Raw genomic sequence first — 23,612 nt, forward strand, 5'->3', positions numbered from 1 at the left:
AAAATAGCTATATTTTTAAAAATTAATGTTTTATGATTTATAAATATTTAGTTCATCATAGGCAATTAAAGCACAAGATCAGGCTATGAAAAATAATGTTGTCTCAAGAACTTAATATGCTACCCTCTATCATCACCAGGATAGCCTTTATTTCAAAATTTAAAAAATCTTGATTTATCATCCATCAATTTTTATATTTTTCCAGATCATTAAATGGACAACAGGCTTCATGCTTCCACTGGGAAGCCCTGGTCACTAGAGATATAAATCATAAGTGTAATCAAAAACATTAATAAGGTACTGCTGCATCATTTAATAAGTTGTACAGAACAGCAGGATAAGAATGTCAATTTTTTAAAAATAGGTTTGGTACAACTTCACAATGAAATGTAAACAGTCATGTAAACTGAAGCACAAGGTTATTTTGTTTAATTTCAACTTTTAAGGTAGCACATCTGAAAATATGCTGAATCAACAGATACACTTCCGTGGAATTAAAATTAAAGATACAATAATTTACATATTCTGATTCCTCACATTTTCTAATTTAACAGGCAGCTGTTGAGGTCCCAACTTGTCATAGTTGTCAACAGACAGTTGTATGACAACTCTCTCTTGTCATACAGTCTTTCAACTTCCTTTAGGACATTCTTCAAAATCTACTTTTTTGACCAAGGTTTCTACTCTCTAACGTCTCGTGTGACTCAATGTTAGGCTTGGTAAAAATCATGCGAAGCCTTTCGGGGTGTTTTACTGACTTAAAAACAGATAGGTCATTAAAAGCATTTGTTCAATGTTTGAGGTTTCGGAATTAATTTGTTTGTGTATAGCTAGCAGTTGATTTGTAAGTCTTTAAATATTTCAGGAAAATTCAATTCAGAAAAGTTTTATTCGGTAAAAAAGTTCAATCAATGAATATGTTTATGATGGAGGGAAAATTAAATTAAACAGGCAAATTAGGACAATGTAATTTGGTTGTAGAACTGCTAAACGAATTACCAATATGGGTGATAAAAAAGTTCAAATAAAAGGGATGGATGAATCCCCGTTAGCAAAATGGACACACATTCGTTATCAAAATGGGCAGAACCCAACAGGCAGCTTTGAAAGAGAACACTGGGGAACCAACATAATCTTAGCTAACAAATGTAACCCGTTTGTTACTTCCTTTGAGAATATAGAAATAGATCTTAAAGGTTTATTTTAACAACATACCACTGAATGATTAAGTGCTAATGTAATTAATATTAATCTCTCCAAAGTATTTAACATAGCTCCCACATGTAGCATATAATAGTCATATGCAATACATAACAGATAAATGAGAGATAAAGGAATTGGTCATCAAATGTTTATTTTAAAATTGTCTTACCAGTAAGAGATGTTAGCCCCATACAACCAGCTGCTAACACCACTCCTAATACAGCAGCTGCATCTTCCAACAGAACAACATTAGTGGTTGGATCATGACCATGCACCACTAGGAAACAAATACGGTTGCACGTTAATGGTCTGGAGGCTCAGTGAGTAAGTTATCAGCTAAGACATGGAGAGACTTTATTTTAGAATAAGACTATTGCATTCATGGGATACCCTGAGCACACTACTTAATATGAAAATAATAGACTGCGAGTATCATGCAGTAGTTCCAAGAGGTATGCAAATTACATCACATAACATTACAAAATAGTGGTCCAGTGCTAGCACTTTCATATCGGGGTAAAATTGGTGGGTTCAAGTGCCAAAAGATTTGAGCACAAAGTCTATGCTGATATTTCAGTATTGTTTTGAAGTGCTTATTTGCATGCCACTGTTGCTCAGTTTGTAGCGTTCTTGCCCTAAGTCATTAGGGCTGGATACAAGCTGCTCTGCAGGCTTGAGCACAAAATTCAAGGCCACCAGCCTGGTACAGTATTGAGGCAGTGCCACCTTTTGGATGTGATGTTAAAATTTAGGATCCATCCGCCTTCTCAGGTGACATCATTTTGAAGACCAGGGAAGTTATCCCTAGTTTCTCAGCCAAAGTTGTTTCTTCAATTCATGTCATAAAAAACAGATTATCTGCAGATCATCACTATGCTGTTTTAAAGCAGTTTGCAGCAGACTGATGTACTTCCTACACAATGACTGTACTTCAAAAAGTGTTTCAACGGCTGTAAAACGTGAGATGTTCACTGGTCATGAAAAGTGCTACATAAATGCAAATCTTCCTTTACTGAGAGTGTTGCACTAGATGGATGTAGAAGGTGTTACTTTGACGCAAAGTGTGAGAGTGCTCCCTAGTGTCCTGACCAAAAGTTATTCAAACTACTATCAGTTTATATGATCATCACTATGCTGTGTGGTGCCTTGTTTGTGCAAATTATCTGCCATGTTTTCTACAATACAGGAGCCATTATATTTCAAAAATACTTCACAAGCTATAAAATGTCTTGCAAAAAAACTGAGGTGCAAAGTCACTATCCTATTTGATCAGAAATATTTCAAAATATTTCCAAATATTAGTTTACAGAAAATCATGCACAAGGTGGAATTTCAAAGCTGTTCTACTGAATCTAGATACTTTATTTTGGACTGTGTGCAGCTGTTCATCAGTTTCAAACTGAATAGAATAGTTCCTGGTTGGGCAAGTAATCAACAAGCCACTTAATCTGTAAAAAAATTGGCATCCTGTTAAATGCATCTGCTCTATTTGCCTCAACTAGCTGTGTGGTTGCCTTGATTTGTTCCATTCCAAAGTCTTGAGTTGAGAAGTTTCAGCTGAATTCTTTGTTGAGTTTCTTCATGATTATCTTAAACTTGTAACACCTAGTTTTAGACTCTCCACCATTCAAACACCTTTGCATAAAACATTAAGTTATCATAATTTTCAATACCTCTATCAAGTCACACCTCAGCCTTTCTTTTCTAGAATTAGCAGCCACAAGTTAACACATCCTGATGTGGTTATAGAATCTTAGTTCCAGCATCTTTCTTGTAAATCTCTCCCTCATCACCTCTCTTCACCCACCCCCCCACCACTTTTTTTTTCTGTGCCTCTGCAGCCTTTTGGTTATATGGAAACTAGAACTGCACAATATATATTATGGAAATTAATTCTGATTAAACACTATACTTGGTAAAATCACTAACAACGCTTTGTGCTCCTGTTGGATGGTGGGAATGCATATTTGGAAATTGCACAGTCTGTTGCCAACTTTCTATTCATTACTTTAAAGAAGTAACACATTTACACTAACAATGTTTTACAATGCAAATACAAAAGCCAGAACTGGTTGACAAGAGAGGAAAATAGCAGTGCTGAAGTTTCTGTGGATGCAAAGGCAATATGTTATAGTGGTTACCATCGAAATAGTAAGTCAGAGGTCTGAACTAATGACCAGGAGTTGCACGTTCAAATTCCACCATGGCAGTTTGGAAATTTGAATTCAGTTGAAATTAATAGCCTGCATCAGTAAAAGTGACCATTTAGCTATTAGATCACCATTGAAACCCATTTGATCCTTTAAGGAAGGAAAGCTGCCAATGTTGCCCGAGGTTGCACCAGTTCAAATCAATGCAACAACTGTTCTCTGAAGTGCCTAACAACTGGGCAAAGTTCCACTTTCAAAGGCTAACGATACCCACATCCCAAGAATTGAAATTTTAAAAAATAGGCCGACACGTTAACTGGGAGGTTAAATGGTGGAAACATAGCCAAGGGGGGAAGCCCAATTGTTCATCATCTATGCACTAATTTCACATAGGCATTTAATTGGGTCATTTTCCCACATAACTGTAGTTAGTTCCTATTGCACTCAATTATAGCCATATCCAAACACTGAACAGATTCTAATGCCTCCACATAAAAGGCAATATTCCACAAGACTTCATTCCAACTTCCAGTTTTTAAGGTCCCTCTCAGTAATTACAAATCCATAGACCACAATCCTGGGCAAACCATTTCAATATCCCCAATGGGAGAACCTTTCCTTCAACTGTTCTGTGCTCCCAAAACCAAACATTTCCACACCATAAACGTCAACCTCCAACAACATGGAGGAAGGTAGGAACTTTTCCCCAATCTAGTACTGTGATACCCATTAGTACTAGTGTCTTTGATAATCAAATTTGATCAAACATTCATTTTAGGAGACCATCTGACAACCATGTCAAGAAAAGCAGATTGAGTAGAAGGCTAAACTTCTGCTTTTTCATTGTGCGTTAATATGAATGCTTAGCTAAATGCCATGGAAAATGGAATCAGCCCTATAGACAATGTTGACATAGCTCACACAAGGTACGCTGGCACAGTGGTTAGCAATGCTGCCTCACAGTACCAGGGACTGGGGTTCAATTGTGGCCGAGTGTCTGTGTGGAATTTGCACGTTCTCCCATGGGTTTCCTCCCATACTCAAAAGATTATGTGGGTTAGGTTGAGTGGCCACGCTAAAATGACCCACACTGTCAGGGATTAGCAGAGTAAATACATGTTTTAATAGCATTAGGGCCTGGATGGATTGTCACAGTGCAGGCTCGATGGGCCAAATGACCTTCTCCTGCACTGTATGGATTCTATGATTCTAGGAGTGCTAATTTTGCTTGTTTGAAATCTTGTAATAAATTGACTTTTGAAGATATGTTTCAGTATTTGTATTTATTTACACAAGATTAAGGGGAGTTAAGAGAATTAGCACTTTTTGTAATTGACACTATGAATGGCAGGATGTGACTGACAGAGATTTTAAGAGGATGTGTTTATAGATTTTCAGTATGTTTATATTGTCAGTTTTAGGAGCCTTTCAAAGACTTGCCAATGGCTCATTGGTTCTGTACATAGTGGATAACGCAACTGTGGGAATGGAGGATGGATGGTTGTGGGTGAGGTGAGCCTACAGGAATTAATATTCATGATTACAATTGGGTTGACATTGCAGTAAATGGACTCAGACTTTTTACCATCTCCCTCCAGAAGTGGCAGGTTTATTTCCAGGCCATGTCCATCTCCCCATCATAGAAAAGGGCGAGGGAATTCCTCCAAGGTGGTGAAAGGATCACAAGAGTTGGAAAAATTCCCAACTCCCGTGCTTTACATTCTTGAATAAAACTCCAGTCTTTCATTCAAATTTACTTGGACCGAAGTCATTATCACTCTATTTTTTTTGTTAAATAGAATGTTAGCACTGCTCGGAAGGCCAGCAACAGTAAAGGAATGGCATTGTAGTTCCAAGTCAGAATGGTTTGCAGCTTTTGGGGGGGGTGGGTCACCTCCAACTTAAGTTCTCCTCTGTCTACTTTCACTGTCCTTCAAGGTGGTAGAGCTTTAGGTGATTGTCCTCAGTTAATTATTTTTGCACTATTTATCTTTTTCCACAGCTAACTTAAACGTTATGATACTGTGATCACTTTCCTCTATCATCTACATCTTTGCCTGTTGTTGATGGCCTAGAAAATACAACCAAATAGGGCAATGACACCTTTATTAATTCTTAGTTCTAACCAAATAGACTTGGTCTTTGATACCTTTAAACATCCTTTTTCTCCAGCAGTAGAATATTCTCTTCAACCAATACATTGCCTCCTTTCTTTCCTGAATACCTTGTACCCAGGTCTCTTTTTTGAGCCAGTTGTTATTAGCACAAATTGGTATTTCCATATAACTACCTGCACCTGAAACTTATGAATTTTATTCTTACATTTGTGCTCAGAAAACCTGATTTAGACTTATTGCATTTATCTTACTCGGTCTCATCTAATGCCTCACTACTTCTATCCCCAGTATTACCCTTCTCAATTTTTTGCGTACCTCATTGGTCCTTTCTCCTATTTCCCACTTACCAGCAAGTTTGTTTAAATCATTGCCACTAGTCCCAGCTCTATTCAGGTGCAACACATCTGGCCTATAAAAATCTGAGTTTAGGATTCTAAAGCCCTCTCACCTCTCATCTATCGCCCGGTTTCTACACTCATTAGCATGTGGACTGAGAGTAATCTGGAGAATACTACCTCTGAGGTCCTACTTGCTAATTTATTTCCCAACTCCCTGAAATCTGCCCACTGGACCACATGTCTAACTATGTTGTTGCTACTCATATGGACAACAATTTCTGGCTGTTCATCCTCCTACGTTAAGTGTACTCTGCAGCTTCTCAGCAACACCCTTGACGCTGCCACAGGAAGACAAAATATCACCTGGGATTCATGTCTGTGGCTACATAAAAGTCTGTCTGTCCCCTTCACGATAGAATTCTCCATCACTATTGTTTTCCCAATCTTCCCCCTTTATACACCTGTGTCAGTCATGGTGCTGTGGACTTGGGTTTGGTTGCATTGCCTAGAGGAAGCACTCTCATCATTATTCAAAAGTAAATACTAGTTGGTGAGTGAGATGCATTCAGGGCATACCTACACTACCTGCCTGGTCCACTTCGACAGCCTGTCAGTCACACATTCCCTCCTCGTCCAGAAGTGCGCTTTCCATAAAACCCTCGTAGAATTATAGAAATACTAGTGCAGAAGGAGGCCGTTCGGCCTATCGAGCTTGCACCAATAACAATCCCATGCAGGCCCTACCGCATATATTTGCCTTGCTAATTCCCGACATTATGGGACAATTTACCATGGTCAATCAACTTAAATTACACATCTTTTGACTGTGGGAGCAAACTGGGGCACTGGAGGAAAACCAAGCACTGGAGGAGACCCACAAAGACACCGAGAGAATGTGCAAACAGTCACTCATGGCCAAAATTGAACCTGGGTCGCTGACACTGTGAGGCAACAGTGCTAATCACTGTGCCACCCCCAACCTGACAGATGCGCTGTACTGAAGATGGCTTCTGTTGCAGCTTTGATATCTTAAGCTTAAGTTGATCCATCTGACAACACTTCCTGCATATGTGGTTGTCCACAAGATGTGCCTGGGGGTTCCCACAGAGAACCAGGTGTGCATTTCACAGGCTATTTCTCTATATTGCACCTTTAAAAGCATCATTAAACCATAGTTCAATCTTGGTTCAGTTGATAGCACACTGAATCACAAGATTCCAGGTTCAAGCCACAAGAATCAAAAGCCCTTCCACTCCTTCACTATGACTACATTCATCTGCTCCATTTTTCTATTTCTGTACTCATCATCACGTGGACTGGGAGCAATCAGGAGATCACTATATCCTGCTTGCTTGTTTCTTTCTCACCAAAATCTGCTTGCAAGACCTCACTCATACAATTCCTGAAAAAGAGAGACACATCCAAGCATTTTGTCTTGCACTTAACAGGACACTTCGCAAGAATACCAATACAAGGGAGAAATCAACAATTTAGACTTTAATATATGCTCATTGGTTGACAAGTGGACACAAGTTGGTAAAAACATTGAGATGATAATGCACCAGTTGATGTGCATTCTGCCAAGCATTGTTTGAAATTTAAACCAGGCAGCTTGACCCCAGCTGGTAAAGGCATTGTACTGAGGAATGCATCAGCGAATGACAGTCACTTATTTTGTTTAGCCAAAACAGACACAATGCATGTACATGCTCTTTATGCCTGAAAAGAACAGGGCCCTGTGCACCAATATATGTAGCTTCTAGAAGATGCAAATGTGCCACACTGTGAGCCTGACAATCTTAAATTGGCTGTCAATGTAATTCTTAACACAAGATTATTCAGTAAATGCTGTCCAATCATGGAATCAGATCTCATGTTGGACACTGTTTTGAGTTTTGCAAGCACTGGCTGATTGTACCTTGCCCATTGTGAACAGTGGAAGAGACACTTTCTTCTCATATGGTATAAACTGTTTTTTTTCCCCACTACATTAGTTATTTTAGTGAAGTGGTCTGATTAATGCAAGACAAAAAGCTTCAACATGACTATTACTGAAAAAAGGGACAACTTGTTTTATCCCACATTGGAGAATTAATCGGCCTGTGATTGCTTGAATCTGTGTCATCCTTTTTGAAAATGGACACCATATTGCCTATTTCCGAATTACCAAAACGTCCCCAGAATTCATTGATTCCTTTACATAAGAACAAAAGAAATAGGAGCAGGAATAGGCCATCTAGCCCTTCGAGCCTGCCCCGCCATTCAATAAGATCATGGCTGATCTGTCGTGGCTCAGTTCCACATTCCCACCCTCTCCCCATAACCCTTAATCCCCTCGCTTATCAAAAACCCATCAACCCGCGTCTTAAAAATACTTAGCGAGGCAGCCTCCACCACTTCAACGGGCAGAGAATTCCAGAGATTCACCACCCTTTGAGTGAAGAAGTTCCTCCTCAACTCCATTCTAAACCGCCCCCCCTTTATCTTGAGGCTGTGCCCCCTAGTCCTACTGTCCTTTCTGAGCGGGAAGAGTCTCCCCACCTCTATCCTATCCATCCCATTCATCATCTTATATGTCTCAATGAGATCTCCCCTCATTCTTCTAAACTCTAACGAGTACAAGCCTAGTTTATTCAGCCTCTCCTCATAGCTCAACCCCCTCAACTCTGCTATCAGCCTAGTAAACCTCCTCTGCACTCCCTCCAAAGCCAAAATATCCTTGCGTAAGTACGGCGACCAAAACTGCACACAGTACTCCAGCTGCGGCCTCACCAATGCCCTATACAGCCACAGCAAGACCTCCCTACTTTTATATTCAATCCCAGTATCTCCCAAATCTCCTCCCGTCTTTTCTAACTCTCTGTAAATTCCATCTAATCTTGACTGAATCTTTCATCTCATTTATACAGAACTTTATTAATTCTATTTGGATATTCAGATATAATCCTTGCTACTCAGGGAGTCTTGCCTTGTAAATACCTGAAGGAACAAAAAAAACTGATACAACAGAGGATAAGCATAAAATGTCACAGTAACATCATTTGCCTAGAATTCCCATATATTCTTTGTTACCCCCTTTGATAACACAAAGAATTTTACTGCTCTATATCTGTAGCAATGCTTGTTTCCTAGATTCCTCTATTCAATCTTCAAATCTGTTTCTGTATGCTTCTATACTCTTCACTATTCTCTTGATACAAGATGGTCCTTCCTAACTGCACTTCTAACTTGTTAATCCATTTAGGTTTGCAGTACTTAGTACAGGCTTCATGATCCTCAAAAGTAGCTATCCTTCACTCAAAACATAAAAAGATCAACTTTGAGTTTGCACTAAAATTGACAGAGAAAATAGCAATTGGCACATATCCAAATTGATATGCATTTCTGACAGGTGAGACTACATGTCAAAAGCATGAACTTCCAAAACTACTTCTCAAGCTTTTATATGAATGGGTTACTTTAAACAGACTTATTAACAGAGACACTGTAGGGATTAATACGAATTAAAGGTGGTGTTCAAAAAAATTTTCACATTTACTTTATATTTCGTCAAATAATTTTGTCACAGGCTACTTCCAATTTTATGATATGTAATGTCTTAATCCTGTACAATAATCTGCTTTTGTCACTAAATTATCCAGGTCTTTCAGTAACTATTTTGCCTTACCCGCAAAGAGGGACAAAGTAAAATGACAAACCTAAATTATATAATATTTATGTCTTGAGCGCATAATGTCTGTAAGGTCATGCATTAAGGTAGGAGCATTTTAATATTTACACAGTAATGAAAATAATTGATATACACAATCTACAATGACAGTATCAACACCTGTGTGAAATTCACAATGTGTTACAAATACTGCTCTTTATAAATCATTTCTTCATTTGTCACAACACAACAGCAGTTTTTAATTTGCTCAACCTTGCCCTTACTTTTTGATCCCCAGCAAAAAAATCCCTCCCATCCTGTTGACTCTTTCTGATACTGTCCCCAAATTCAAATTTGATAGAATATATTCACATATCACTGGCTATTCATTATCAGATTTGTCTGGTGCTTTAGGGTCAAAAATTAGTTTCTGACTGCATGTTTTCGCCATCACAAAATCCACCCCAACTACTGAGTCCCATAGTAGTCTGGATGGGAGACAGTGGGAACAGGGAGGTGCTGTAGGTTGTTGATGTGAGAAGTAGATTGTGCCTAGAATGTCAAGAAATTGGCTGAGGTAATGCACTGTGATTGTAACATTTCAGTCATGTCAAGGCCTTGAAAAAAAGATAAGAATCATCAATAAAATTCCCCAAAATATGATCTAAAATAAGAGCATCTTAATCTGATTTTTTAAAAAGTGCAAGGAATGAGTACATTGTAGGCAATGCCTGCATTTGTTCTCCATCCCTAAAAATGTCCTCAAGAAGATGGTGGTGAGGCGCCTTCTCGACTCACTTGCGCTCCATCTGATGTAGGCACATTCATAGTGCTGTTCGGGAGTTCCAGAATTTTAACCCAGTGATTGTGAAATCAGGATGCTGTATGACTTGGAAGGGAACTAGCAGGTGATGGTGATTCCATGCAGCTGTTACCCTTGTCCTTCTAGATAAGAAGTCATAGGTTTGGATGTGCTGTTGAACAAGGCCTGGCAACGTGCTGTAGTCCATCTTGTATATGGTACACAGTTTCCACTCTGCACCTGTAGTGGAGGGAATTAACATTTAAGGTAGTAAAAGAGGGTGCTGATCGAGCAAGCTGCTTTACTCTGGATAGTATTGAGCTTGGAGTGCTGATGGCGCTCCATTCATCCAGGAAATTGAGAGAGAATGCTCTTGATTACTTGACTTGTGAATTGTAGATGGTGGGCAGACTTTGGGGAGTTAGAAAGTGTGCTATTCACCCCAGAATTTCCAACATCTGACCTGCTCTTGTAGCCACAGTATTTATATGACAGGATCTAGTGAAATTTCTGGTCAGTGGTAATCCTCAGGATATGGGGAATCTTGCAATGCTAACGTAATGGAGTGTCATGGGGAGATGTTAGGTTCTCTTGTTGGAGTGGGGCTATTGCCTGTCACTTGTGTGACACAAATGTCAGTCGCCATTGGTCAACGCAAGCTTCAATGTTCTATAGACCTTGCTGTATTTAACTACAAGCTACTTCACTATCCCAGGAGTCACGAACGGTACTGAAGACTGTTTAAACAACAATGAACATTCCTATTTCTAAGCTTATGATTGAGAGACAGTCATTGATGAAGAAACTAAACGTCATTTCCAGTTTATTGTTATTAGACCTTTTGTATTTCCTCTTATATCCATTAAAATATTCATCTACTGCGCAAGTCTAGCTGGAAAATTTGAAAGGTGTGAAGGATCTCATGTGGAACCAGAAGAATGACGTGGAAGATTTGCTTTCATTTTAATCAGTGTCAATATTGAGTACAGTAAGAACTGTGTATTAATTTCTCCCCTCCCCAACCCCATTCAAACTCAGCTTCATGGAAAACTGCCCTGCACATATCCTGCTGACATGATGTTTCATATAATTGCAAAGCAGTTGGGAGTTTTGTTTTAAGTAAAAATTTGCTCACCATACTGATATAAGGTTATTCCTTTCGCTCGAGCACTCTTTCGGAGTTCATTTACTGCCACTAAAAGTGTTGCTGTAAGGAAATTACAACAGAATTATGTTAGCAACAAAACTTTATCCGTGGAAAGGTTTATAGATGTCATCATTATGTGAAAATTAAAAATAAAGGCAAACTGTAACTTTATTTCAAAGGCTACTAAGACAAAAGATGATGAAAAAGAATAAAACAGTCAATCATAGAATCATAGAGGTTTACAGCATAGAAACAGGCCCTTCAACCCGAATTGTCCATGCTGCCCTTTTTTTTCAAAACCCTAAGCTAGTCCCAATTGTCTGCGTTTGGCCCATATCCCTCTATACTAGTCTTACCTATGTAACTGTTTAAATGCTTTTTAACAAAATTGTACTCGCCTCTACTATGACCTCTGGCAGCTTATTCCAGGCACGCTACCCTGTGTGAAAAAATTGCCCCTCTGGATCTTTTTGTAACTCTCCCCTCTCATCTTAAACCCATGCCCTCTAGTTTTAGACTACCCTACCTTTGAGGAAAAAAATCTTAACTATCCAGCTGATTTATGCCCTTCATTATTTTAGACCTCTATAAGATCACCGCAAAGTCTCTTTCACGTCAGAGGAAAAAGTCCCAGTCTATCCAGCCTCTCCTTTTAACTCAAACCATCAAGGCTCTGTAGCATCCTAGTAAATCTTTTCTGCACTCTTTCTAGTTTAATAATATTCTTTCTATAATAGGGTGACCAGAACTGTACACATTATTCCAAGTGTGGCCTTACCAAGGTCTTGTACAACTTCAACAAGATGTCCCAACTCCTGTATTCAATGTTCTGATCATTGAAACCAAGCACGCTGAATGCCTTCTTCACCACTCTGTCCACCTGTGACTCCACTGTCAAGGAAATATGAACATGTACCCTAGATCTCTTTGTTCTGTAGCTCTCCGCAACGCCGTGCCATTAATTAAGTCCTGCTCTGGTCCGACCTACCAAAATGCATCACCTCGCACATTATCTAAATTAAACTCCATCTACCATTCATCAGCCCACTGGCCCAATTCATCAAAATCCCGTTGCAATCTTAGATGACCTTCCTCACTGAGCACTATGCCACCAATTTTGATGTTATCTGCAAACTTACTAACCATGCCGAATAAATTCTCATCCAATTCTATTGAGCTCTCGTTGGTGAGAAAACTAACGAAAATTGAGCATATTCAATAATTGCATGTATAAAGTAGGAAGATAAGCAGGATATTTAGGCTCAATGGCCAGGTTTAGATTAACAACTGGACCAGTTTTTAAACATCTTGACTTATGGCTGCTTAAAATGTTTTCTCAAGGCAACCTGAACAAAAAGGAGATGCTTTAAATTTCTGAAGATTTCTGGTTTCATGAGATTTGGATACAAATTAGTTCTGTTCCTAATAGATCAAATGTTTCTTTTTTATTTATTCATGGGATGCATGCTTCGCAAGCTAGGCCAGAATTTATTGCCCATCCCTAATTGTCTTTTAAGAGGAATGGTGAGCTGCCTTCTTGAACTGCTGCAGTCCAAGGTGCAGGTGGACCTGCAGTGCCATGAAGGAGATAGTTCCAAGATTTTGACTCAATGATAGTGAAGGAATGGTGAAATATTTCCAAGTCAGGTGTTGAAAGGGAACATCCAGGTGGTACTGTGCCCATGCATTTGTGCCCTTGTCCTTCCAAACGGTAGTGGTCATGCAGCCAAAGAAGCTTTGGTGAATTCCTGCTGTGCATCTTGTGGATGATACCCAATGCTGCCTCTATCCAGTGGTAGAGGGAGTGATTTGTGGATGTTGTGCCAATCAAGCAGCTGCTGTGCCCTGAAAGGTGTCAAATTGTAAACAGTACAATTGAATACAGAGTTGGGACGACTTGAAGTTGTACAAGACATTGGTAAGGCCACACTTGGAATATTGTGTACAGTTCTGGTCACCTTATTATAAAAAGTATATTATTAAACTAGAAAGAGTGCAGAAAAGATTTACTAGGATGTTATCAGGATTTGATGGTTTGACTTATAAGGAGAGGCTGGATAGACTGATGTCTTTTTACCCTGGAGCACAGGAGGCTTAAGGGTGATCTTATAGAGATCTATAAAATAATGAGGTGCATACATAAGATAGTCAACATCTTTTCCAAAGATGGAGGAGTCTAAAACTAGAGGGCATACGTTTAAGGTGAGAGGCGAGAGATACAAAACAGTCCACAGGGGCAATTTGTTTCACTCAGAGTGTGGTGACTGTCTGGAACTTGCTGCCAGAGGCAGTAGTATAGGTGGGTATAATTTTGTCTTTTAAAAAAGCATTTAGGCAGTTACATGAGTAAGATGGGTATAGAGGGATATGGGCCAAATGTGGGCAACTGGAACTAGCTTAGTGGTAAAAACTGGGTGGCGCGGACAAGTTGGGCCAAAGAGCCTCTTTCCATGCTGTAAACCTCTATGATTCTAAGCTCCGGTTTCCTCCCACAATCTAAAAGACGCGCTGGTTTCACGTACTGGCCATTCTAAATTCTCCCTCAGTGTACCCGAATAGGTGCTGGAGTGTGACAACAAGGGAATTTTCATAACACTTCATTGCAGTGTTAATGTAAGCCTACTTGTGACACTAATAAATAATTTGTTAAAAAATTACACATTGCATCACACTCCTGACTTGTACCTTCCAGATGGTGGACAGGCTTTGGGAAGTCTGAAGGCGAGTGACTTTTGCAGGATACCTAGCCTTTAACCTGTTCTTGTATCAACAATATTTATATGCATAGTTCAGTTCCTTTTCTGGTCAATGGTAAGTATTGATAGTGGGAAAATTTAGACAGGGTAATTTCATTGAATGTCAAGGGACAATGGTTATATTCTCTCTTATTGGAGATGATTAATGCCTGAAACTTGCGTGGTGAGAATATTACTTGACACTTGGTCAGCCCAAGCCTGGATATCATCCAGGTCTTACTGCATACAGACATGGGCTGCTTCAGTATCTGAGAAATCACAAATGATGAAGGCCTAAAGTTAAGGAGAGGGTACAGGTAAGGGTAGAGGCTGAGGATGTTCCAATAATAAAGGGAGTAGGGGGCGTGAGTATGGTTGGTGGCGTTCTGGCAAATAGGGTCCAGGTGAAGGCTGGTATGAAGGCACTTTATCTGAATGCGCGAAGCATTCGGAATAAAGTGGATGAGCTGGTGGCGCAGATCAGCACAAATGGATATGATCTGATGGCCATTACAGAGACGTGGCTGCAAGGTGACAGGGGCTGGGAGCTGAATGTCCAGGGGTATCAAGTGTTTAGGAAGGATAGGCGGGAGGGAAGGGGGGGGGGGGGGGGGGGGGGGGGGCGTAGCTCTGCTGATTAAGGATAGCATCAGGGTGGTAGCAAGGGATGATATTGGAGCCAAAGAGCAGAAAGTGGAATCGTTGTGGGTAGAGATTAGGAACAGCGAAGGGAGGAAGACGCTGGCGGGTGTCGTCTATAGGCCCCCGAATAATGATCTGGAGGTGGGGCGGGCTGTTAACGCGCAAATAAGTGCAGCGTGCAGGAGTGGGACGGCCGTAGTTATGGGGGATTTCAACCGGCATATTGATTGGTCGACCCATGTTGGACGCGGTGGGCTCGAGGAGGAGTTTTTGGAATGCTGCCGGGACAGTTTCCTTGAACAGTGTGTGCTGGAGCCGACGAGGGAGCGAGCTATCTTGGATCTGGTGTTATGTAATGAGGTGGGTAGAATTAGGGACCTTGTGGTGAAGGATCCTCTTGGGGAGAGTGATCATTGTATGGAGGAGTTTCTGGTGCAGATGGAGGAGGAGAAAGTGGGTTCCCGGACACGCGTCCTTTGTTTGAACAGAGGGGAGTACGGTAGGATGAGAGAGGAATTAGCAAATGTGGACTGGGGGAGCACGTTGGAAGGTAGGTCTGCTGAGGAGCAGTAGAGGATCTTTAAGGAGATCTTTCTTGGTGCTCAGCAGAAATTTATTCCGATGGTCAAAAAGGACTGTAGGAGGAGAGGTAATAAGCCGTGGATAACGAAGGAGGTGAAGGAAAGTGTTAAATTAAAAGCGGAGGCGTTTAGAGTAGCTAAGAGTAGTGGGCGAGAAGAGGATTGGGAGAGGTTTAAATGTCAACAAAGATTGACAAAGAAATTGATAAAGAAGGGTAGGAGAAACTATGAAGCTGGGCTAGCGCTTAATATAAAAAAGGATAGCAAGAGTTTTTATAAGTATATAAAAAGTAAGAGGCTGGCTAGGGTGAACGTTGGGCCCTTAGCCGATGAGCAGGGGGATTTAGTGGTAGGGGATGGGGAAATGGCTGAGGTCTTGAATAACTTTTTTGTTTCGGTCTTCACGGAGGAGGACGTGAATAATTTGCCGGGTGTTAGAGATGGAAAGGTGGTAGGACTGGAGGGTCTCAATGACATTACTGTTACTAGAGAGGCGGTGCTCGACAGACTGGAGGGGGCTGATTGTGGACAAGTCCCCAGGGCCGGATGGAATGCATCCGAGGGTTCTGAAAGAAATGGCGGAGGTGATAGTGGATGCATTGGTGGTTATTTTCCAGATGTCGCTGGATTCCGGGGAAGTGCCGGAAGACTGGAAAGCGGCTAATGTTACGCCGTTGTTTAAGAAGGGTGCCAGGCAAAAGGCGGGGAATTATAGGCTGGTTAGTTTAACGTCTGTGGTAGGTAAAATGTTAGAATCCGTCATCAAGGAGGAAATAGCGAGGCATCTTGAGGGGAATTGCTTGATAGAGCAGACGCAGCACGGTTTCGTTAAGGGGAAGTCGTGTCTGACGAATTTACTGGAGTTCTATGAGGATGTGTCTAGGGCGGTGGATAGAGGAGAGCCAGTGGATGTGGTCTTTCTTGATTTTCAGAAGGCGTTTGACAAGGTACCTCACAAGAGGTTATTGCGGAAGGTCGGGGGCATGGAGTTGGGGGTAGGGTGTTAGCGTGGATAGAGGATTGGTTGTCAAATAGGAGGCAGAGAGTGGGGGTCAATGGGTGCTATTCGGATTGGCAGATGGTGACTAGTGGAGTGCCTCAGGGGTCGGTGCTGGGGCCTCAGCTATTTACCGTTTATATAGATGATTTGGAGGAGGGAACCGAGTGTATGGTGTCGAAATTTGCTGATGACACCAAGATTGGAGGAAAGGCAAATTGTGCGGAGGGTGTGGAGAGTCTGCAGAAGGATCTAGATAGGCTGGGCGAATGGGCCAGGAACTGGCAAATGGAATTTAATGTTGGCAAGTACGAGGTGGTCCACTTTGGTAGGAATAATGGTAGGAAGGATTATTACTTACGTGGAGAAAAACTACAGCAGGCGATGGTGCAGGGGGACCTCAGGGTCCTTGTGCATGAGTCGCAAAAACCCAGCTTGCAGGTGCAGCAGGTGGTCAGGAAGGCGAATGGGATGCTGGCCTTTATATCGAGGGGGATTGAATATAAAAGTAGGGAGGTCTTGCTGCGGCTATATAGGGCATTGGTGAGGCCGCAGCTGGAGTACTGTGTGCAGTTTTGGGCGCCGTACTTACGCAAGGATATTTTGGCCTTGGAGGGAGTGCAGAGGAGGTTTACTAGGCTGATGCCGGAGTTGAGGGGGTTGAGCTATGAGGAGAGGCTGAATAAACTAGGCTTGTACTCGTTAGAGTTTAGAAGAATGAGGGGAGATCTCATTGAGACGTATAAGATGATGAATGGGATGGATAGGATAGAGGTGGAAAGACTCTTCCCGCTCAGAAAGGACAGTAGGACTAAGGGGCACGGTTTAGAACGGAGTTGAGGAAGAACTTCTTCACTCAAAGGGTGGTGAATCTCTGGAATTCTCTGCCCGTTGAAGTGGTGGAGGCTACCTCGCTAAATATTTTTAAGACGCGGGTTGATGGGTTTCTGATAAGAGGGGGGATTAAGGGTTATGGGGAGAGGGTGGGAATGTGGAACTGAGCCACGACAGATCAGCCATGATCTTATTGAATGGCGGGGCAGGCTCGAAGGGCCAGATGGCCTACTCCTGCTCCTATTTCTTATGTTCTTATTATTCAGTGAAGATTACACATCACTTCTGACCACATGATGGAAAGTCCTTGATGAAGCAGATGAAGATAGTTACACCTAGTTCTTGAGGAACTCCTGCAATTAAATCCTGTAACAGAGATGACTGACCTCCAACAACCACAATCATCTTCCTTTGTGCTCAGTATGACTCCAACCAATGAGTTTTCATCCTGATTCCAGCTTTGCCATGACTCCTTGATAGCATACTCAGGTAAATGCTGCCTTGGAATCAACAGCAGTCAGTCTCATCTCTCGACTTCAGCTTTTACCCACTTTTACCAATGGACTAAGGAGCTAAGTGATCCCAAACTTAGCATCAGAGAGAGCAGATTATTGCCAAGCAAGGGCAGCTTGATTGCGTTGTTGATGGCCCCTTCCACCACTTTACCGATGACCAAGAGTAGAGACGGGTTGGTAATTGGTCTGGTTGGATTTGTCCTGCTTTGTCTGTACAGGACATACCTGGGTAACTTCCCATATTGTAGTAATTAAATGTAGTTAAATAGTGAATTAAGGAATGGTTTGGCAGAACCCAAATAAAACATCAATTACAAGTTTCACAAAAGGAGTGTGTGCACATACATGCTTGGAAAGTTATTTTGAAATGAACAGAAAAAGAAACAAGACATCATTTACCAAAATGATGAGAGGACCAAAATCAGTGTCCCTACCTCCTTCAGATACTAATGAACCAGCCAGGATAAAATATGCCTGAAAAACATAATTTAAACAGGAAATGAATGCAATAAAGGAATAAGAGTGCCCAACATACCCAAATCCTAAGTTATTAATTATTTAACATTCAATCCAAAACTGGGTTTTAAACATTAAAAATATGAAACAACAAAATAACCCATTTGTATGGCACTTTGTTTCAGTCAACGTGTTCCACCTATCAAACAAGAATTCAAAATTATTAGGACCTCAGGTTCTTGACAAACTTTGGGACTCCTGCGCATGTGCCAGCCAGAAACTGACTGCAAATTCGTGGTTTGTTTTTTCGAAAAACATTCTTCAGGACAGGCACCAACCTGTACACCTGCGCAGAAGGGAAAAGAAAATGGCATGAAATGGCAGGTCAGATGACCCAATACACAGCATCATTGTGGTGAATGTCTCTAAGGGAGAAGGATAACAGGAAGAAGGTACCAAACCAGGGAGAGGTTCCAAATAGAAATTCGAGGTAAGGGACAAAGCCAGAGCACAGGCACAAGTCCCATTAAATTTGAAGGAGCAGAGAAATAGGTTCTACAGTAAGAAAGAGCTGTAGGGAGCAGACTGAGTGAAGAGGTCATGAGAGAAGCCCTGAAAATCCAAGATGGCAGCCAAAGGTTGGCAACTCTGTGCTGCAGGCCATTGGGGCAAAAGTATCCCTTTGGAACAATGGTGTTTTGCTTAGTACAGCTGAAGATCTAAAATTGTGCTTGGAAGGTGGAACCCAAGTGTACCCAAAGATCCAGAGGAAAGGAATCTGAAAGGCTTTCAATCTCATTTTCCTAGGAGGATCATTGTTGAAACTGTCCGACTGGGAGCAACCTTTGGAGAGGATTCCCCGACGCAATCTTCAAAATATCCAGATTGGAAACCCTCGTAAAATGAGTTTTGGTGAGAACGGTTGACTCACAAAAACATCTGGATGGATTTCGGAGAAATTCACGGAAACTGCTTTGGTCATCTATTGTGTAGTGTGGTGTACCAAAAACAGAAAATGCTGGAAAATCCCAGCAGGTCTGGCAGCATCCACAGTATTTTACCATCGTGACTCGATTCTCTCTTCACAAATGCTGTCAGGCCAGCTGAGGTTTTCAGCATTTTTGTTTATATTTCAGATTCCAGCATCCACAGTATTTTGCTTTTATCTATGTGTAGTGTGCTGTAGCTGACCAGTTTACCTGTTAATTCACACGCACCTCGTGTTTGCCTGAATATGAGAGTATAAAATGGATATTGTAAATTGCTTCATCTTTTAGATTTTATGTTTAACTCATGGAACCGTGGGGCTTTATTCACTTAGTGTCTTGAATCTCAAACTCTTTCTACTTCAAACAAATTATTATTGGTCCCTAAGTGGTCCTCCCATGACCAGCAGTCTGACCAAGGATCATAACAATCACAAAGAATTAAAAGCCTTTGTATTAAATTTAGGTGTTGAATGGGTTATCAACATCCATTAAAAGAGATTTCAGTCAGACAGTACTTGCTAATAAATTCAATAGAGGCAGCAAAAAAAAAAATCTTTGCTTGTTCTAGCACTGAAAATGCACATACCATAAAGAAAATGGGAGTCAAGATATGGAAGCTAAACTTGTTAAACTAAAATCCAGTTAAATTCAAAAATACTTAAAAACATGCTGATTTTCACGTAACTAACTGAAAGATAGAGGGTGTTACAGATACTTCAGAATTCAAATTGACCAGCCAGCCAGCCGTGGGCAGCAAGGTAGCACAGTACTTAGCACTGCTGCCTCACAGCGCCAGTAGCCTGGGTTCAATTCAACCGTCTGTGTGGAATTTGCGCACTCTCATGTCTGCATAGGTTTCATCAGTGTGTTCTGGTTTCCTCCTACACTTCAAAAATGTGCTGGTTAGGTCAAATGGCCATGTTAAATTGCTCCTTGGTGTCAGGGGGACTAGCATGGTAAATACATGGGGTTACCAGGATAGCTTTGGGTTGGATTGTTGTTGGTGCAGGCTCGATGGGCTGAATGGCCTTGTTCTGCACTGTAGGGATTTTATGATTTATGTCACATGTATTGGGATACACTGAAAAGTATTGTTCTTTGCATTCTCTGCAAACAAAATATAACATTCATGGAGTACATAAGGAAAGGATAGGTTGCAGAATTGTGTTGCAGTTACAGATTCTATGATTCTAATCCCCAAAGCATAAAACGTATGACGGAGTGAACTATTATGTACACAACTGATGATAGTAATAGGTACTTTTGAATGTTTAATTCCCACGCAAGTCAATAAATGCTTTTCATTCCTATTATCTCATGGAATACCATTTTTAAAACTAGAACAGTACAAATTTTAATTTCTTATTACAGGTGGACTAAATTCCAGAGAAAGGATAGATATTTTGTTCCTCCTCACAATAAGGAAGGAAAGAGAAAAATAGTTTGGCAACAGATCAACTTGAGTCACTATCACATATCTATTAGAGTACAACACAGTTCTCAAAGCAGACTTGCACCTCTGTCAACTCAAGTAGAATGATGATTAGTACAGGAATATTCTTTTTTGAATTAATGGGAAAAGGGCATAAAGGATTTGGGTGGGGACGGTGGATGGATGGGTGGATGGGTGGATGCTGAAATCAACAGGCATCTGCCAGCTCAGTTTACTGATTATCCACCAAAATCAGTTACTGATGTTATATACAGGACTCTATCTGCTTGTTTAGAATGCCGCAGTTACACTGATCAGCCCCAACCTGGAACAGAGCATCAGCTCCTTAAGGTCAGTGAGGTTACTTTGCAATGCACATAAATCACTAACTTGTGCATAAAGTAATTTAATTAAAATGGTAAATCTATGAAGGTAAAATAGTTCATATATTTGGTACAAGGTGCATTTACATATATATATATATATATATATATATAGTATGCATATAAGAACATAAGAACATAAGAAATAGGAGCAGGAGTAGGCCATCTAGCCCTTCGAGCCTGCCCCGCCATTCAATAAGATCATGGCTGATCTGTCGCTGCTCAGTTCCACTTTCCCGCCCTCTCCCCATAACCCTTAATCCCCTCTCTTATAAAACATCTAACAGAACATTAGAACACACCAATTGAAGCACATTTTCTCAGATGGAATAATGTCTATCTTCAAGATTAGCATTCAGATCATCAATCCTGCTCATTGGCTTTTTTTCATTTTTATTCTAATTCAATCCAATCAAGTCTAATTCAGAGTCTCAACAAGTTGGGACATTCCCGATCCAAGCTGACAAGGCAGGGTTCATCTCCTGTCTTGGGCTTGATCTACATGATCCAAGGTGATTGAAGCAGGCATAGCTCTGCCTCCAAGGCTTGATCTCATTTGCATCTTAGCCTAAAAGCCGAGATGCCGCTTTAAAAAATTGCTTCAAACGAAGATCAAATGTAACCTAATAACCTCAACCAAGTGCAGCATGTCGATATGACACTTGATCTTAGCCAAAAGACTGAGACAAAATTATCAATACACAATAATGTTACAAAAATGTATCTGATGAAGATCAATTGGTTACTGTAATAACTGAAAACTTCATGATCTGGCTGGCACAAAGGTGGAAGAGAGTACTTCCAAATTAAAGCTAATCATTTTAATACGTGAGGAAGCTGACTGGGAATCTCTTTCCAAATACTGAGGCAGTTTAGCAGATTCTTACTCAGGCACTGCTGAAAACCTGAGTTTGGTTCAGATGTATAATAATTTGGTTCTTGCATTAGGCAGTAAATTTGAAATTTCTCTTAATTAATTGCTCAATTTATTTGAAATATTTGAATACAGAGCTTACCCATGTTAGGGATTCTATTTGCTGAGGGTGTATAAGTCCAATAATTCCATGGTACCAGGAGAGTCCTGCACCCATCATAAAAATTCCTACTCCACTAATGAGGGAAGCAATGTAGCGCATATTTGTAAATCCATACCTTTAAAAATAACAATCAGAAAAATAAATGCAAAGGCAACTACCTGAATTGCAAATATCTGGTGGATGAAAAATCTAACATTTAAATAATGCATGGTCATCACAAACATTTTAAATATCAGCAACTTCTACAATAAAAACTTTTACTTTTATATCTATAACAATCTCTGCTATAGAGATTGATAACGATCAACACAACTATTTGTCTATTTTCACTATTAAAAGCATCTGTTGACCAGTAAAAAAAAAAATTAGATTCTACTTACGGATGGCCAGGATCTGGGGTCCTGGAAGATTGACTGACACCTACTGCTAATAGAATCTGTAAAAACAACAGCCATGTCAATTTTAGATTCAGGAGTAGTGTCAGAAATAATTAAAAGAACATAATATCAAATTGCAAACCTTTCAGTACATCAGCTTTATCCACTTTTAAACAAAAGCATCTAAAGATATTGGTCAAGAATTTGTGGTTAGCGGTGAACAAACAATGTTTGCCATTCATTTTAGTTAGACTTATCCACGGGTCATCTGTAGGTTTTTATTATTAAAAATCCAGAATAGCATAGCACCCAGTGAACACACTATGCATCTCCTTAACCAGATTGAAAAATCCTTACTAAAGCGTAGGGGGAGGTGGCAGAACATAAACATGGGTGAGCATGTGGGCTGGGAGTTAAATTGGGAAACATTTCTGAGTGAGGTTGGAAACCAACTCCAACCTGATTCAGGTTTAATGAGATCAGGGCAGGGAGCCAAGCTACTTCCAGGAGTTGCGCTGGTATCTTAAATTAATGAAGTTGCTAGTCCCTGAATTAACTCATTTGGTCAGTTTTGCAGTGGTACCCAAGTTGCTTAGGCCTTTCAGCAGCTGAAGCTATTCAGCTTCTTACTTCATTTTAGCCTTGGTCTAAACATGGACAAAAGAACTGAACTCAAAAGGCGAGAGGAGAGTGACTGCCCTCAACATTAAAGAATGGCATCAAGCGGCCCTAGCAAAATTACATCAATGGAAAAACTCCACCGGTTGGAGTCATACCTAGCACAAAGGAAGATGGTAGTTGTTTTTGCAGGCCAATTATATCTCAGCCAAAGGACACTGCTGCAGCAGTTGCTCAGGATAGTATCCTAGGCCCAAACATCTTCAGCCCCATCATAAGGTCACAAGTGGAGATGTTTGCTGATGAAAAGTCATTCACGACTTCTCAGATACGGAAGTACTCCATGCCCATATGCAGAATCACCTGGACAACATTCAGGTTTGGGCTGCCAAATGCTAACTAACGTGTGCTACACAACTGCCAGGCAACAATCATCCCTAACAAGGGAGAACCTAAACATCTGCACTTAACATTCAACAGCATTACCATCAATAAATCCCTGACCATAAACATCCTGGTGATTACTCACCTCCTGATTCCCCAAAACCTGTCTTATCACCTACAAGGTATAAGTCAGGAGTGAGATGGGTTACTCTCCACTAGCTCAGAT

The 23,612-nt window shown here is 40.7% G+C and overlaps 1 protein-coding gene across 2 annotated transcripts in view; it reads right to left on the minus strand.

The window, feature by feature from the left end:
* Positions 1–23,612, minus strand: part of slc30a9 (solute carrier family 30 member 9) — a 103,470-nt gene that overhangs the window by 19,469 nt on the left and 60,389 nt on the right. For both annotated transcript variants that reach the window (XM_080188164.1, XM_080188157.1), the window contains 5 exons: positions 22,388–22,443; positions 21,987–22,122; positions 18,145–18,184; positions 11,395–11,466; positions 1,373–1,480 (listed from right to left, as the gene is read on the minus strand). In XM_080188164.1, coding sequence (XP_080044290.1) covers positions 1,373–1,480; positions 11,395–11,466; positions 18,145–18,184; positions 21,987–22,122; positions 22,388–22,443 — 412 coding nt within the window. The remainder of the gene's footprint in view (positions 1–1,372; positions 1,481–11,394; positions 11,467–18,144; positions 18,185–21,986; positions 22,123–22,387; positions 22,444–23,612) is intronic.

This window comes from Carcharhinus amblyrhynchos, chromosome 1 (assembly GCF_965287045.1).
Source record: "Carcharhinus amblyrhynchos chromosome 1, sCarAmb.v2.hapA, whole genome shotgun sequence".
Classification (NCBI taxonomy): domain Eukaryota; kingdom Metazoa; phylum Chordata; class Chondrichthyes; order Carcharhiniformes; family Carcharhinidae; genus Carcharhinus; species Carcharhinus amblyrhynchos.